The sequence below is a fragment of the Lepisma saccharinum genome, chromosome 20 (genome assembly GCF_977018435.1).
Source record: "Lepisma saccharinum chromosome 20, izLepSacc3.1, whole genome shotgun sequence".
NCBI classification, from domain to species: Eukaryota; Metazoa; Arthropoda; class Insecta; order Zygentoma; family Lepismatidae; genus Lepisma; species Lepisma saccharinum.
This window is the reverse complement of record NC_139248.1, coordinates 46,497,738-46,515,051: the sequence shown is the minus strand read 5'-3', so window position 1 is coordinate 46,515,051 and position 17,314 is coordinate 46,497,738. Positions and strand designations below refer to the sequence as shown.

General features: G+C 39.1%; 1 protein-coding gene across 1 annotated transcript; it reads left to right on the top strand.

Moving 5' to 3' along the window:
• Nucleotides 1-14,605: 14,605 nt before the first annotated feature.
• Nucleotides 14,606-15,133, top strand: LOC146003457 (histone-lysine N-methyltransferase SETMAR-like). The gene has a single exon (XM_083141744.1). It carries the CDS (start codon nt 14,606-14,608, stop codon nt 15,131-15,133), a length of 528 nt encoding a protein of 175 aa, XP_082997870.1.
• Nucleotides 15,134-17,314: the final 2,181 nt, after the last annotated feature.

Sequence of the window (17,314 nt, the reverse complement as noted above, 5' to 3'; positions counted from 1 at the left end):
TTGTTGTGAGTACTGGGGTCATACCAGTCGTAGCCGTTTCATGAAACGCCCCAGAATTTCAACATACCTAGTAGCATTCATTGTTGTTCCCTCTGGTAAGAATTCCTTGCAGATCATGCCATCACTGTCAAAGAAAGTGATGTGCATCATCTTGATGAGTGATTTTTCAGCCTTGACCTTCTTCCGACGGAGTGATGCAGGAGAATGCCATCCATGCTTTGGCGTTTCGTTTCAGGGTCGTACCTCACACACCAGCTGTCATCCTCTGTAACAATGCATTGCAAGAAATTTGAATCTGCATCCGCCATATCGATAAAATAATCCTGTGAAGCATCAACACGGGCCTGCTTTTGCTCCTGAGTCATTCCATGCCAAATCAACACAGATATGTACATTTCCAACCTGACCATCTTCGATTTTCATGAAATTTGGGGAGTTGAAACTATGCATGGAACTTAGTAACTACGAAAATTTTTAGTTTCATTTGTCTTGTAATTGTTAAATTATTCAAGGTCAAAGTTTGCATAAATTGCCCTTTTTGAGCACGCTTAACTGTACTAAATGTACTGTAACTCCGCCCCTATTTCACCTAGGATGCTCAAATAAAGCTTATTGTACAGGGAATTGAACAAGCTTTCCGGTGATATATAACAAGCCTACTTTTGGATAAAAATATAATTTTGTCACGTGGCCTTGACATTTGACCTTGAATATCTCAAAACATGTCATCACCAAAAACAGTGAAAAAAATATATTTGGTCTCTCATGCCATACTCTAAAACATATCAAAAAATCATTCTGGGTCTGTAATGGGATCAGAAGATACAAAATTATATGTGTAACTATATGACTGATAAAAAGCCTCATTACATGAACTATGACGAGTCAAATGTCCCTTAAAACCCCCTACAAAATGTAAAGGAGTTATGTTGGGTATAATTGGTCATGAAAGAAATAGGTTAGGCACAGGGAGATCCATAGCTGTGTGTGTCAGGCGGGGACCAAATATATATTTTTTTTACGGTTTTTGGTGATGACATGTTGTGAGATATTCAGGGTCAAAGGCCAAGGTCACGTGATAAAATTATATTTTTATCCAAAGGTAGGCTTGTTATATATCACTGGAAAGCTTATTCAATTCCTTGCACAATAAGATTCATTTGAGCTTCCTAAGCGAAATAGGGGCGGAGTTACAGCACATTTAGTATAGCTAAGCGGGCTCAAAAAGGGAAATTTATGCAAACTTTGACCTTGAATTATTTAACAATTACAAGACACACGAGACTCAAAATTTTTATAGTTACTAAGTTCCATGCATGGTATCAACTCCCCAAATTTCATGAAAATCGGAGATGGTTAGGTTGTTGGCTGTGTTGATTTCATATGTCAATATGATTTCCTCTGTCAAGTGATGTGGCACTAGACGACAACACGTTTTCCTTTTACCTAAGTCTTGGGTGAGGATGAGTCTCACAGATTCACACCTCAGCTATCATTCGGACCGTTAAACGATGATCGTTGGTGATAAGTGTCCACACCTTGTCAATGTTCTCGTCATTGTGGACAGTTGACGGCATTCCAGTATGAGGGGCATCAGAAACGCCCTCCCTCCCTTCTCGAAAACGGCTGAACCACTCATAAACACACTTCAATGACATGCCTTGATCTCCATACACTTGTACCAGCATAGCATGGGTTTCTTTGGCTGTCTTTCCCAGCTTAAAACAAAAGTGTAAATTGATCTTTTGTTTGTTCATTTTACTGCGATCACTGACTTGATCACTAACAGGCAGATGGCAAAACACGTGCCACAGGGAACACTGTTGACTCACAACTAAACTCCGGCGTCTCACTGTCGACACCTGTCGCTACTTGTGCACGGCGGCTCGTTCCACCAGTGTTGCCAAATCGAGCAACCGAGCCTTCATTCACCGTACTTTCTTGTCAGAGGTTGTATTCATTAAATATACATGATGGTTATCTGTGGTGTATGCTGGGTTCAAAACCTGGGCTATCACTTCATGTCATAATGTTCTTTTGGGGAGCTCTTTTTCATGAAATCTCTTGGATTTTGAAGTAATGTGACATTGTGATTAAAAATATATACCTTACAATTTACAAATAATTATAAAAATGTCAGTTTCATTAATATAGAAATAGTAAGAAAAGTATTTCATGGTTATTTATAAAATATAGAGGCCCATGTTGTGAAATATTTATGTAGGCCTACGTGCGAGAATAAGATATAAAATAAAATTTTTACCTTGAATATTTAAATTGAACAGGAAATCCATTCTTCTCTTGCTGACCTCTGTGGGAAAATGGTTATTAGCTCAGCATACTCTGATGCCAGTGGTGCCAGGTTCAAATCCAGACTGGGCATGGGTATTCTTTGTGAATGCCCCTTCATCAATTTCATATCATCACTCATCCTCATCATCGTGATGAGCTTTAGTGACAGAAAAGCGACGCTAAATAACAAAACTAAATCAAATCCATTCTTCTCTTTGGGATGATTTGAAACGTATCCTCATACAAAAGCCGAATAAATTGTTTCGTTAATTATGTCACTAATTTTCATTCACTACACGACACAGCATAGATCAATCAAACTATATGTAATTCACTTACTCAATACACTAAATAAAATACGCGCAGTAGGAATTGTAACTTTCTTAAATTTCCTTCAACGCGATTTCTCACTTGCAAGCTAGGCTGGCCTTTGTCATCCCCAGTCATCCCCATAAATAAAGCAACCGAGGGGTTCAAACTTTGTCACCATTGTAACGCATGGTTGGTTGAAAAGGTCAGCTAGCGGCCTCTTGCTTCTGCATGTGTTCAATAGGACAGTATTGTTCTTGGCCCAGAGGACAATTTCTCTGTCACATGCCACCCGTTTCCCATTCCTGTAATTGTAGTTTCGTTTCAAAATTTTCCTTTGCTGGGAAAAATCCCATGCTGGTTAGCAAATTGGCATCGAGGTGAGGTTTTATCTTCGCGGTGAACTAAAGACTTCCCTGTCCAGGGCTTGGGCTAGAAGCCACCACAAATACATCAAGGGGTTGCCTCAAGGTGCTGGTCCAGGAAGAATATTCAAGAAGTCTGGTGATAGTTTAAAGTAAAGGCACCCATAAACTATTATTTTCCTCTGTGGTCATTATTTGAGAGTGAAGCATCAGTCACACCTGCTTATCAATTATTTCATGTATTAAGTCTAGGCTTCGGAGATAGCCTAGCTTGCCTTGAATATACACGTCTGATGGTTATGTCTCTTCTTCGTTATATCTTGATAAATTGAACAGGAGAGTCTGAAATGCCAGGTGTAAAATCCAAGTTTAATACAACACCGACATGGGCGTCCGCAGGATTTTTTCCAGGGAGGAGCAAGGAAGGTATTTTTTTACAGGGGGGGGCCAACATGGCATATTTTCCCCAATAATAGTGTTCATCCTTCAAAAAACATTGCTTAAATTTGAATTTATCATGTTCGTGCAATAATTAACACACATTATTGTGGCTGAAATTAAATTATATGTGTGAAATATGTAATTTTTGGTTGACTTTCGTTTTCCAGGGGGGGCCACGGCTCCCCCTTGCCCCCCTTCCGGACGCCCATGAACACCGACAAATATGTTTTGATTTATATCTTCAGAAGTAAGAAAGATAACATCCTCAAACAACTTGAAACATAATTATGAGAAATTGAAGTTTACTTCTTATCATAACCTTATTTTTTTATCTGATTGATATTTACCATGTTATAAGACAAAATACAATTTGGAGAGTAAGAAAAAAATATATATTTGAAAGGTTTTTTTTTCTATATTTAAGATAAAACAAGAAAACTTACTCGGATCATCTTTTTATCCTTCCTTGGAGCTTATCTTTCGAATGACACTACTATGCTACACAGATTTGCAAAACTAATGTTTCTAACATGAGAAATAGTAAGCTATATTTAGCATGCTGCCATTTTGAATCCAATATGGTGCCACCATCCCAGGTTGTAAAGTTGGCAACATTGCTTTTTCAAATCTCCATGATGATCTTTTTCCGAAAAATTAGTGTTGCCGCTTGCAGCGGTGCATTCCCACAAGATGACAAGTTTTGGCCAGTTTGTCACACTCCTATTGGGCTAAACCTAGAGCCCAAGCAGCAGTGACAGTCATGACACGTGACACTGAATGTTATGTGATTCACTTCATGCACGTTCACCTATTTTTGTCTATTGTTTCGCCCTTGCATGTGTTCCGTATCCATTTCTGCAGAGGGCATCCCAAATCTCTTATGCATGCTTGCCTGCATTCACATGGTATGTTATACAGGGTAGTGCACGAAATAATCCCCCATTTGTTTATTTTTATTTCTTTCACATATGAGATGAAGAATGTCATGTGTGTCAACTGCAGTTGCAGTAGCTATTGGTTGATTGATTGATTTGCTTTATTTTACTTCGCTTTTTGTGCAACTTTTGGCTAATTTGCGAAGATGGGGGATGTGTGTTGAAATTGATGAATCCATCCCAAGGCTGTGATTCAAACCTGGGACCCCTTGGGTCGTAGCATGATGTGCTAACCACTTCACCACGAGGGCTGGCACAGTAGACTTTGGAAAAGTAGCGTGATGAAATGTGAAGCATAATTCATGATGCTGCCACTAAAGGGCTAGAGTAGACAACATGGCAGACAAAGGAAGATTTACGATGCAACAGCAATCAGCAATTGTGCAATTTTTGGCTGAAACAAAAAGCAGTTTTGTGACTCAGGCATTTTCGTGCACATTTCCATACTCGGTTGGCCCCTCTCTAGAAAAACGACCCACAAACTGCATGAAAAGTTTTCAATGGAAGGACCAGTATTGGAATCGAACAGTGATCATCCCAAACCTATGCATTAACCTAAGAATATTGAAACTGTTCGAGTCGCTAGGCAGAGGAGTTTCAGCAAATTGGTTAGAAAAGCAGCAATAGAACTAGGGATATCAAGATGCTTAGTTCAACAGATTCTCCAAAATGATCTGTACAAGTTTACCGTGGGGCAAAAATTCACAAATGAACACAAACAGCAGAGAATGGCCTTCCTTCATTGGGCTGAGGATAAGAACGCAACACTGAACAACTTGGATGGTGTGGAAAAGATTTTCCAAAAGAAGCCGCAATACTCAATGGAAATGAGAAGACTTATGGTTCAAGCTTGCAGTCAAATTACGGAACTCATGTGCAGTAGGGTAATTACTAACATTGATGTTCACTTGACTGAGGATACTAATAACAATGGTGGTCATATTGAGCATGTATTGCAGTAGTATATTTTCCCAAAGTATAATGTTCTTTGTGATATGTGCTTCATTCAAAGCTTCTTTATAATATAGGGTCAATCCATATGAAGTGGTACAACATGGTTGCATGATCATTTTTAAAAAAGTATATTTTTTGTGTGGTGTGAGCCTCATACTTTGACAGTTCAGAACCACTGTTATTTTATTTTTACTATCACCGATTTGAAGATGGCGGGCATTTTTTTTATTATGGTGCACGTCATTTTCTCCATTTGTAAGCATCAGCAGCAACTTTTCTATCTCAGCTCTAGTAAGTCCTAGGACAATGAGACAAAATCTGTGATGTTAAGCACATTAATACATTTTAAGGTCAAAATTGTGTATCCTAATCTATCAAAATGTCATTTTCTTAACATTTGTTTTTAGGGGGAAGGCAGTTTGTTTAACACCTGTGTACCAATAGTGTGTGTAAAAATTATTTGAAGCTTGAAACTTTAATCCTATGCCTATGTGAGAAACGGTGACTCATTGGTTACTCCGCCGGCACTTTCGCATAAGGCGGCATGGAGCAGTTCCAACATGTAAAACAATCTTAAAATGGGTTAAGCAGTTTCGAACCACAGGCACTGTAACTCCAAAAACACCACCAGGTGCTGAACGTACGGTGAGAACACCAGAGAATGTGGAGAGAATAAGAGCAGCATTTGTCCGCAGTCCCCGATGTTCGGTTCGGCGCCACTCGTTAACATTATGTTTGGGGTGGGAATCGGTTAGGAGAATTTTGAAAACCGATGTGAAATTCCATCCGTACAAGATTGTCTGTGTGCAGCAATTACGCGCAAGAGATTGTGCCCAGCAGAAAGATTTTGCTGTACAGATGTAAGTTCTTCTCCACGACGCATTTTCACCTCAATTGGCTCGTCAACCAGCAAAACAGTGAATTCCAATAGTTACACGCACGAGTCATTCCACATAAAAACAACACAGCCCACAACCTGACCAACTCAGATTTTCATGAAATTTGCGGAGTTGAAACTATGCATGGAACTTAGTAACTCATGCGTCTTGTAATTGTTAAATTATTCAAAGTCAAAGTTCGCATAAATTGACCTTTTTGAGCCTGCTTAGCTATACTAAATGTTCTGTAACGCCACCCCTATTTCGCCTAGGAAGCTCAAATAAAACTTATTGTACAGTGTCTCTCAAAAGTTTTAGGACAACGACATTTTAAACTAGGCAACCCAATTTACACAAGGCGTTGGTGGGTTGCGTGTAGAGTTAGGCTCAATTTCAGGGTTGCCACATGCACATTAGATATTTATAAAATACGCGAAAGAAAGATATCCAAATATTATTGCATAAAACTAGAAAAAAATCAGTATTACATTTGTTGCAATACACTCAGAAAGAAACAACGTCGATTTTCTAGTATTTCATTGTTGATGAGTCTACACAAAGGCAAAGTGGAGAGAGGAAACGAAAGGGAACAAAGGAGAGGAAAAAGAGAAAGCAAAAGGAGAAGAGGAAAAGTAAAGAAGGGAAGAAAATAGAGGAAAGAGGAAGTGGATAGGAGAAGTAATGAGTGGAAAGGAAAAAGATGCGAGGAGAGATGAGGAAAATGGAGGAAAGAGGAGAAAAGAGAGGAAGGAAAGCGAGGTGATAGAAGAGGAAGAAAGAAGTTTGGAGAGGAGAGGAGGAGACGAGAAGAGGGAAGTGGAGAGTAGAGTAAAAGAGAGAAAAAGAGAAGAACGAAAAGATGAGGAGAACAGTGCCGTGGAGTCGGAAATATAAGACAGGAGAGGAGATAAGAGGAGTGGAGAAGAGTGGGATGAAGACAAGTGGCGAGAAAAGTAGGGAAGGCGGTATGAGATAAAAATAGAGGAGAAGGACGGGAGAGAAGAAGGAGAAGGAGAAGTTAAGAACAGAAGGGACTGGAGACGAGAGGAGAGAAGGGGTAGTTGCAGAAAATACGTTTCGGCGTCAAGAACTGATGCATTGATAAAATTATCGACATTTTATAATGTATTGGAGAATGTATTAGATCGGTGCGAAATTCCTTTTGGCCGAGTTCAGAGCAAGATAAAATCTTCCACGTAAGATATTTGATTTTACCTGCGATTATACCACTAAAATCATGAATGTAATTTTCATATTTATAAGAATTATCCAATTTTTCTCCTCTTCTCGGTTCGTTGAATTTGAAATTTTGTTATTGAACATTTCCTCTCCTCCCATCGTTAATTCCAAACTGAATCATTCCGTTTCATACGGCGTGGACAATGAACGCAATGGGATATGTCTAAAACGTACGAAAAGTTTCTGCCACCGGAGGGGTTTGAACCTACGACCATCAGATTATCAATCCTTAACGGTAACCACTACCCCAGAAGCTTTCGCTCCTGAACGCAGGTAGAAGGAGCTGACCAATGTGAAATGCAGATCCAACCCCCCTCCTACATGTCATGTGTAAAGAATACTTGTTTGTTACAAAGAAAACGAAGGTAATACGACTCGGCGAAAACATTTAATGGAGAATTGCACATGATGGAAACTTTTCAGTCGATATTTGTGAAGGTATCTTTGCATTGAACTCGAGTGGAAAAAGGGGTAATATTAGTGTGTCCTGAATTGCCACAAATATAAATGGTTATTTCATTAATATTTGTCAATGTCTTTGAAGCAGAACACAAATATCGTTAGAGTATCATAATTCAAGATCTGATACGTGAAAATATCCCTTTGAACGTGTGTCAATTCATTTATTTGTTGTTTTTTTTTTTAGCAAATTCCAGATGTAGAACAATGTAACCACTTACACTACTACTACAAATAATGTCACCTTGCTCTTGTTTAATAGAAGGATAATTAAATAAAAGAGAACACCTCGTATGGAGGATCGAAGCTGGGACCGCTATCAGCCCATATCATTTCCTTCAATTCTCAATTTCAGGACAGACAATCACAAACATCCATGCCCGAGCCGGGATTCGAACCCGACACCCCCGGCGTCATAGCGCGATGTACTAACCACTACACCACGGGTGCCGACACCACTACACCACGCCCTTACCTTCCGTTGAATCAACAATGTTTAAGTATTCTGTTCCTCCAATATTGTAAATGTCCTTGGATATACATGTAGTTGAATTTTACTTTAATTTTGAATTGTTTCTTGTAGTATAGCAGCTATCTTCGAGAATATATTTTGGAAGTGATGAAGAAAAACAAGAATATTGGTAGTTGTTGTGAAAATGCTAGTTACTTCTTCTAACTTATTATGTTGATTAGACATTATTAATGAAAAATATTTTGAGTCTTGAACATTGCAGGGCGATGTTCTCTTCTTGTGATACTGCAACATACGAAATGCTTGTTTTCTGACGCAAGTCTCGTGTCCAGAACAGTCTTATGAAATGTATTTGCTGTTACGTATGGTAACAGGAAATAATTACAGCGGTTACAAAAACGTTTGCGAACTGCCAAATGTGCGAGACATTATACGTAAACAGGCGGAAAATTGTATTCATAAAATCACATCACATTTGACTGTTTTTTTTTTTTAAAAAAAAAAAGGAAATACCCCCTACACGGAGGTATCCCCCACCATTCACTCTTTTTCTCACTTTTACACTTTTCAATTCTTACATTTTTCTTTGTCTCTTATCAACTGGACGAACACAAATACCCATGCCTTACCCGGGACTTGAACCCAGAACCCCTGGCGTTGCAGCGCGCTCTGCTAACCACTTCGCCACGGAGGTCGACATCTTCGCCACGGAGGTCGACGTGTTAGTCAATAGAGAGTCGTGGAACAGTGTGTTAAGGTGTTGGATTAAATCCTTCATATTTTACTATTTCGAAGAACAACAATTTTTAAGGTAGAACAACAGTCGTTCCGTTCCGCTCTTTATTTCTTATAAATTCTTACACATTCCTTTAATTGATTTAAAGAATAAATAAAAGTATTGCTTGCTTTTCTGTCATTGGCCTAGACAGTGGAATTATGCGTGAAAAGTTCCTGAAAGCTCAGATTGGTTAAACCGTTTATTGACAATCGTGAACTTTTCGTTTAATAAATAATATTTGGCTTTATACGACGGGAGAACATTGGTTGAATTTCCTTTCTTGCTCTTTCGGGATAATATATACAGTATATGCTTCTACAGTAGGAATCGCGTTCGGGAAAGATTAAAAAAATGTCTTGGTATTCAAAGGCAGATAAGCTTGGTAGCCTAGCTTGTTCGCGTTCATGAGTCACGCTTCACAAGGTCGCTTGTTATCGCAAAACATTGTGCGTCGATGCACAGCGTCTACAGCCAGCAAATTACAAGTGACCAGAGTCGAATTTTAAAGACAATCTGAAGAATAATATATTTCATCAGAGGCGGCTAGGTGGGCACTAGCTCTTTATCTTGTAACATGTAAGATACTTATTGGGATTACCGCGTAGTAGGGCAACCGATCCATGAAAAACAAAATAAAATTGAATGTTGGTTTAATATAGATAAATATTTTTTTATTAATTTTTCCTCATTCCCTTGTTTTTCTTATTTTAATAATAACAATAACGCATGGCTCAACAGCTCTCGAAGGGCCTTGGCCTATCTCCCGACTGCCAGTCTTCCTCCCACAATCCTTCCTAGTGATCTTCAACCAGATGGAGTGACGTGGGGTCGGCACGTCGAACCCTCAACCATTATGGGTTATTCACCTGATGTTTACAATTTCGTTCCTGTTCGGCACGGGCGGGACCCTACTTCTGGTTTTGAAAGAGTAACATGGATTATAAAGATGTAAGGGTAATATCTTGCAGAAAAGACGACAATCATTGCGTGGCTGTTGGTTGCAATATGAGGTCCAGAACGAATAATTTTTCTCAAGTATCTGTGAATCTTTTTTCGATAGACCAGATACGAAAACTCAGAGGATTCAGGCAGTAATGCAAAAATACTGTGAACCACGACATGAGAAAGTAGGCCCTAGACACGTCACTTCAACGCCGTTAAATAAACCCAATGAAATATTTAAGTGTTTTTAAATTATAATTTTCTAACGCACATATGTTGGCATAACAAATTTAAAAGATGTAAATTTTTACAACCATGCATGTTTTTATCTGTGGAAGAAAGAACAATTAAGAGAGCTGTGTTCTAGTGATACACAATGTCGAAAAGTTATCCATTCTGATATAATCAGAGTACATTTCAGTTTTTTTTTTTTTTTTGTTTTAAGTACACTTTATGCACAGTAAGACTATTCGGGACTCAACCTAGAGTTTAAGCCACATTGTGCCTCCACCAGATATCGAATGTCAAATTTGATCTGTGGTTTTATTAATGAGAAATAAAATGTGCACTTTATAGCTATTAGGCTAAGCAGAATATCTTTGTTTTTTCATGGGTGTATTTAATCTTCCTTTTACCTTTAAGAATTTATTATTATTTACTTCTTTTTTAATATAAAAAGTCTGTTACTTAATTTATAAGCGAATCAACTTTCTTGTTTAATGTATATACCAACGAAACCATTGGGTTCGATACCCGGTCGAGGCACATAGTGGTTCGGATTCCACTTAAACTGTAGGTCCAGTCCCGATTAGCCTTACTGTGCACAAAGTGGGCTAAAACATCAACTCAAAAAAAAAAAAAAACGAAACCATTGGTAGAGGATCAACATTGTCTCAGTAAAGATTTCTATTGTTCCATAAATCTTCATCCAATGGCTCCGGGAACTGGTCAATTTCTTCGAGGTATCTTTAAATCTCTGTCACTTAAAAATTTCAAGTGATCCATTTTGTATCCGCTCCTTTTTAACAAAGTAAGCTCGAAGACAATCTCTATTCCACTAGCTTATATTGGAAACTTGGTCAAACCGGAAGTTCTTTTATCGCCTTCGATAATCGAATTGTCTGATCGACTATTTTTTGTTTACCCAGGAACATCCCCCATAGGAGATTTGCGAGACCGGGTTACGCTACTCACTCGTAGCTACCCAATTTCCTCACGGTGGTGGGTTGCCACCGGTCCTATATACAGGCCGAGATCCCAGAGACTGAACCCAGGCGGACTCGAACACATGCCGTCCCGCAGTCGGAGTTCAAAGCACAGCGCCTTAGACCGCACGATCACGGAGGAGGACTTTTCTTATTTTACTTTTGGCTAATCGCGAGGATGAGGATGAATAATGAATAGAAAAATAAAAAGATGGTCACGCACAAAGAACAGGACGGGTCTTCAACCTCTTAGGTGATGAGTTCAAGCCCTAAATATGAGGATTTCAACCATAGACCTCAATTTTAAAATAATATATAAACAAAATGATTATTTACACTAAACTTCTTATCAAGGCCAAAATAGTTTGTAACTGTGAAACTACCCCCTGAATGCAAATTGACAACATTGAGTAAGAATTAAATGTGTGGCACACAATTAACTGTGCCCTGTTCCAGTATGTCTGGAGCAAAGTCGCGCAAATCGGAAGAGAAGGGAAAAGAGGGGAAGGGGGATCGAGTGGACAGAGCGAGGCAGTACAAGCTGCTGGAAAGGCTGGTAACTGCAGTGGATCTCCTCCCTCCACGCAATCCCGTTCCTCTCATGTGTTCATCGCTGCTCAGATACTTGTTTTGTTCACCTGCTCCAGAGATAAGTGGGACAGAGTGTAGTTCGCATACATGTAGCAAGTAAGGCAACTTATCTCAGAATGAAAATTCCACAGAGTTTTCAAAAGTTTGTTTCAGCAATGATGACTGGACACGGATCACACATAATCCCTTGCCAAAATCTAGTGGTCTAAAATCATTTGAAAACTTGAATGTATCTCTTTACAGATACCAAGTTCTAAGGAACTATTTCGTAGATATTCATGTAACCGTTATAAAATTACAAATAAAATATATTCACAACCTTAGATATACTAATACGAAGAAAGAAATTCAGAGTAAGATTTCAAATGCATGTGTATAAAGTAATTATAGAAGTACAGAGCAATATGAGAGTATTGATTTTTTTTTTCAGGATAACGTTTACAATATTGAGGCGACAGAATGATTGAGGACGTAGTGTATTGGTTAGAGTTCTTGAGAGCATTGTAAGCGGTCCTAGGTTCGATCCTCCTTATGAAGTGTTCTTTCTTTTTCTTTTTAAAAATATTTCTCCTTCTATTAAACAAGAGCATGGCAACATTATTTGTAATAATAGTGTATAGTGGCTAGATTGTCCTAAAACTGGAATTTGCTAAAAAAAAATATGAATTGACACACGTTCAAAAGGATATTTTCACGTATCAGATCTTGAATTATGATACTCTAACGATAATTGTGTTCTGCTTCAAAGACATTGACAAATATTAATGAAATAACCATTTATATTTGTGGCAATTCAGGACACACTAATATTACCCCTTTTTCCACTCGAGTTCAATGCAAAGATACCTTCACAAATATCGACTGAAAAGTTTCCATCATGTGCAATTCTCCATTAAATGTTTTCGCCGAGTCGTATTACCTTCGTTTTCTTTGTAACAAACAAGTATTCTTTACACATGACATGTAGGAGGGGGGTTGGATCTGCATTTCACATTGGTCAGCTCCTTCTACCTGCGTTCAGGAGCGAAAGCTTCTGGGGTAGTGGTTACCGTTAAGGATTGATAATCTGATGGTCGTAGGTTCAAACCCCTCCGGTGGCAGAAACTTTTCGTACGTTTTAGACATATCCCATTGCGTTCATTGTCCACGCCGTATGAAACGGAATGATTCAGTTTGGAATTAACGATGGGAGGAGAGGAAATGTTCAATAACAAAATTTCAAATTCAACGAACCGAGAAGAGGAGAAAAATTGGATAATTCTTATAAATATGAAAATTACATTCATGATTTTAGTGGTATAATCGCAGGTAAAATCAAATATCTTACGTGGAAGATTTTATCTTGCTCTGAACTCGGCCAAAAGGAATTTCGCACCGATCTAATACATTCTCCAATACATTATAAAATGTCGATAATTTTATCAATGCATCAGTTTTTGACGCCGAAACGTATTTTCTGCAACTACCCCTTCTCTCCTCTCGTCTCCAGTCCCTTCTGTTCTTAACTTCTCCTTCTCCTTCTTCTCTCCCGTCCTTCTCCTCTATTTTTATCTCATACCGCCTTCCCTACTTTTCTCGCCACTTGTCTTCATCCCACTCTTCTCCACTCCTCTTATCTCCTCTCCTGTCTTATATTTCCGACTCCACGGCACTGTTCTCCTCATCTTTTCGTTCTTCTCTCTTTCTCTCTTTTACTCTACTCTCCACTTCCCTCTTCTCGTCTCCTCCTCTCCTCTCCAAACTTCTTTCTTCCTCTTCTATCACCTCGCTTTCCTTCCTCTCTTTTCTCCTCTTTCCTCCATTTTCCTCATCTCTCCTCGCATCTTTTTCCTTTCCACTCATTACTTCTCCTATCCACTTCCTCTTTCCTCTATTTTCTTCCCTTCTTTACTTTTCCTCTTCTCCTTTTGCTTTCTCTTTTTTCCTCTCCTTTGTTCCCTTTCGTTTCCTCTCTCCACTTTGCCTTTGTGTAGACTCATCAACAATGAAATACTAGAAAATCGACGTTGTTTCTTTCTGAGTGTATTGCAACAAATGTAATACTGATTTTTTTCTAGTTTTATGTAATAATATTTGGATATCTTTCTTTCGCGTATTTTATAAATATCTAATGTGCATGTGGCAACCCTGAAATTGAGCCTAACTCTACACGCAACCCACCAACGCCTTGTGTAAATTGGGTTGCCTAGTTTAAAATGTTGTTGTCCTAAAACTATTGAGAGACACTGTACAGGGAATTGAATAAGCTTTCCAGTGATATATAACAAGCTTACCATTGGATAAAAATATAATTTTGTCACGTGACCTTGACAATCTCAAAACATGTCATCACCAAAAATCATGAAAAAATATATTTGGTCCCATATGCCATACTCTAAAACCTATAAAAAAATCATTCTGGGACTGCAATGGGATCAGAAGATACAAAATAATATGTGTAAGTATGTGACTGATAAAAGCCTCATTATGAGGGGTAGTCATAAAGTTTTAATTATCACCTCGAAAAAATAAAGTTATGTAATTATTTTTTTGTGTGTCTGCAGGTACATGTCTGCAGTCCTGGTACACATTGAAATCCCCGCGCCACAGTACCATCCCGCGACTGCTCACACCCATTCAAAAAGCCCGCCGAACCGAGGCAGCAGCTGTGTCAGGCCAATCCAGATGACTTCTTAGCCGCCTAAGCACCATAGACGAGTGCTGGGTGTATCACTATGACCCCGAGACAAAGAAGCAAAGCAAGCAATGGCAACACGTGGATTCACCACCGCCGAAAAAGGCGAAGACACAACCATCATCGGGCAACGTGATGCTGAGTGTTTTTTGGACTGCCATGGTGTGGTGCTAACAGATTATGCTCGTAAGGGGCAAACCATCACAGGAGCATACTACCGAAATCTCCTGACGAGGTTATGGGAGGCTGTCAAGACGAAGCATCGTGGGAAGCTGTCCAAGTGGGTATTTTTGCTCCACGACAACGCCCCAGCTCATTCTGCACAGGACACAGTCACACATGCTGCTTCTTTGGGCTATCAAATTTTTCCTCATCCCCCGTATTCTCCTGACATGGCACTCAGTGACTTCTTCCTCTTTCCTCGGATGAAGAAACCATTGCGTGGCAGGAGTTTCCAGAATGACGACGAGGTGATTTTCGAGGTGGAACGTTTCCTGAACAGCCAAAATGCAGACTTGTACAACCAAGGTCTCTGCCAAGTCATCCATCGTTGGAAAAAATGCGTCGAATTGAAGGGTGAATATGTAGAGAAAGACTAACACCATCACCAGGTTTCATGGTCGCAGCTTGATTTTTCGAGGTGATAATTAAAACTTTATGACTACCCCTCGTACATGAACTATCACGAGTCAAAAGTCCCTTAACACCCCCAAAATGTAAAGGAGTTATTCTGGCTATGTCATGAAAGAAATAGGTTAGGCACAGGGAGATCCCTAACCGTGTGTGTCAAGCGCAGGTCCGGCATATTGTTGAACGCCATATTGAATTGAACGCAAATATTTTTCAAAGGAAAGGGGGTGATGTGATATATCAAATCAGGCAAGAATTTCACGAGAAATGAAGTGGCAAATGTTTTTCCAACGTATCTTTAGCCAGCAAAACGTTATACAGATATCTATCACTTACGATATAGCCTATGCACATTATAATGTTATCAATGTTCCTGTGAGCAAACTCGTTGACGTCTCTCACACCCACATAGAATATTTGGCAATGTAGTAGGTGCAACATCATCGCAAGATGGTCAATATCACGGACTTTTACTGCATGCACCATTCTCTTCAAATCTTTCTCAAGGTAAAAGTCCTCCTAAGATGTTAGATCTGGCGAATGTGCAGGCCTTTTAATAGATCCCTGTCTGCCCATCAATCTACCTAGAAATTTATCATGAAGAAATTGCCACAATGTCCACATAGTGTGGTCACACACTGTCCCGTTGTTCAAGCAACAACCATTCGGCTGGGATCTGTCTACTGTAGATTATCAAATCACAGGTATGGCATATTCTTTTTATTCACCGTGAAGATAAAAATTAGCCTCTCACTGAAGAATTTTTCATTCCAAAGGAAGTTTCACGTAATTGTTTGAGATAATTTACCCAATATTCTTCACTATTCAACTATTTGGTGAATGTCGCTGATAAAAAATCATACGCAATGGTGCGTATACTTCTTTTTCTCCCGAGATGTCAGCGTGATCTCGATGAGTTCCTAACACGTTAGGAGCATTCTAATGCTTTGTTTTTAGCACCTCGAAAAGGAGAAAATGGTTACAAGCATGCAATAATAACTTTTTGCTGGTTAAATATATGTTGGAAAAACCTTCGCCTCTTCATTTCTCGTGAAATTCCAGCTTGATTTGATATATCACATCACCCCCTTTCCTTTGAAATTTTTGCGTTGAATTCAGTATGGCGGTCAACAATATGCTGGTCCTGCGCTTGACACACACGGTTAGGGATCTCCCTGTGCCTAACCTATTTCTTTCATGACATGAGAAGGATAACTCCTTTACATTTTGTAGGGGGTGTTAAGGGACTTTTGTCTCGTCATAGTTCATGTAATGAGGCTTTTATCAGTCACATAGTTATACATATTATTTTGTATCTTCTGATTCTGATCCCATTGCAGTCCCAGAATGATTTTTTGATATGTTTTAGAGTATGGCATGAGGGACCAAATATATTTTTTTCACGATTTTTGATGATGACATGTTTTGAGATATACAAGGTCAAACGTCAAGGTCACGTGACAAAATTATATTTTTATCCAATGGTAAGCTTGTTATATATCACTGGAAAGCTTATTCAATTCCCTGTACAATAAGTTTTATTTGAGCTTCCTAGGCGAAATAGGGGCGGAGTTACAGATCATTTAGTATAGCTAAGCAGGCTCAAAAAGGTCAATTTATGCGAACTTTGACCTTGAATAATTTAACAATTGCAAGATGCACGAAACTAAAAATTTTCATAGTTAATAAGTTCCGTGCATAGTTTCAACTCCCCAAATTTCATGAAAATCGGAGATGATCAGGTTGGAAATTGCACATATCTGTGTTGATTTGGCATGGAATGACTCGCACATGATCCAAACTTTCTTTCTGCCAGAACTACTGATGTTGAATTTTGAACGAGAAGTGTGGTTCCAACCACATAAGGCTACAGCCCACACCACCAGATATTCCATGAACATTCTACGGGGATTGTTTCCTGGTCATTTGATTTCCAGGTTGGAGATGTGCTTTGGCCTCCCAGATCTCCCAAGATGAGGATGAATGATGATATGATGAAGGGACAGTCCCAAAGAACACCCATGCCTAGGCTGGGATTCGAACTCGGGGCCTCCAGCATTGTAGTATGCTGTGCCAATCACTCTGCCATGGAGGTTAGCAACTTCCTCAATGCAAACTGGCGTGGGTATGTTTTGGACATGAGTGTGAGT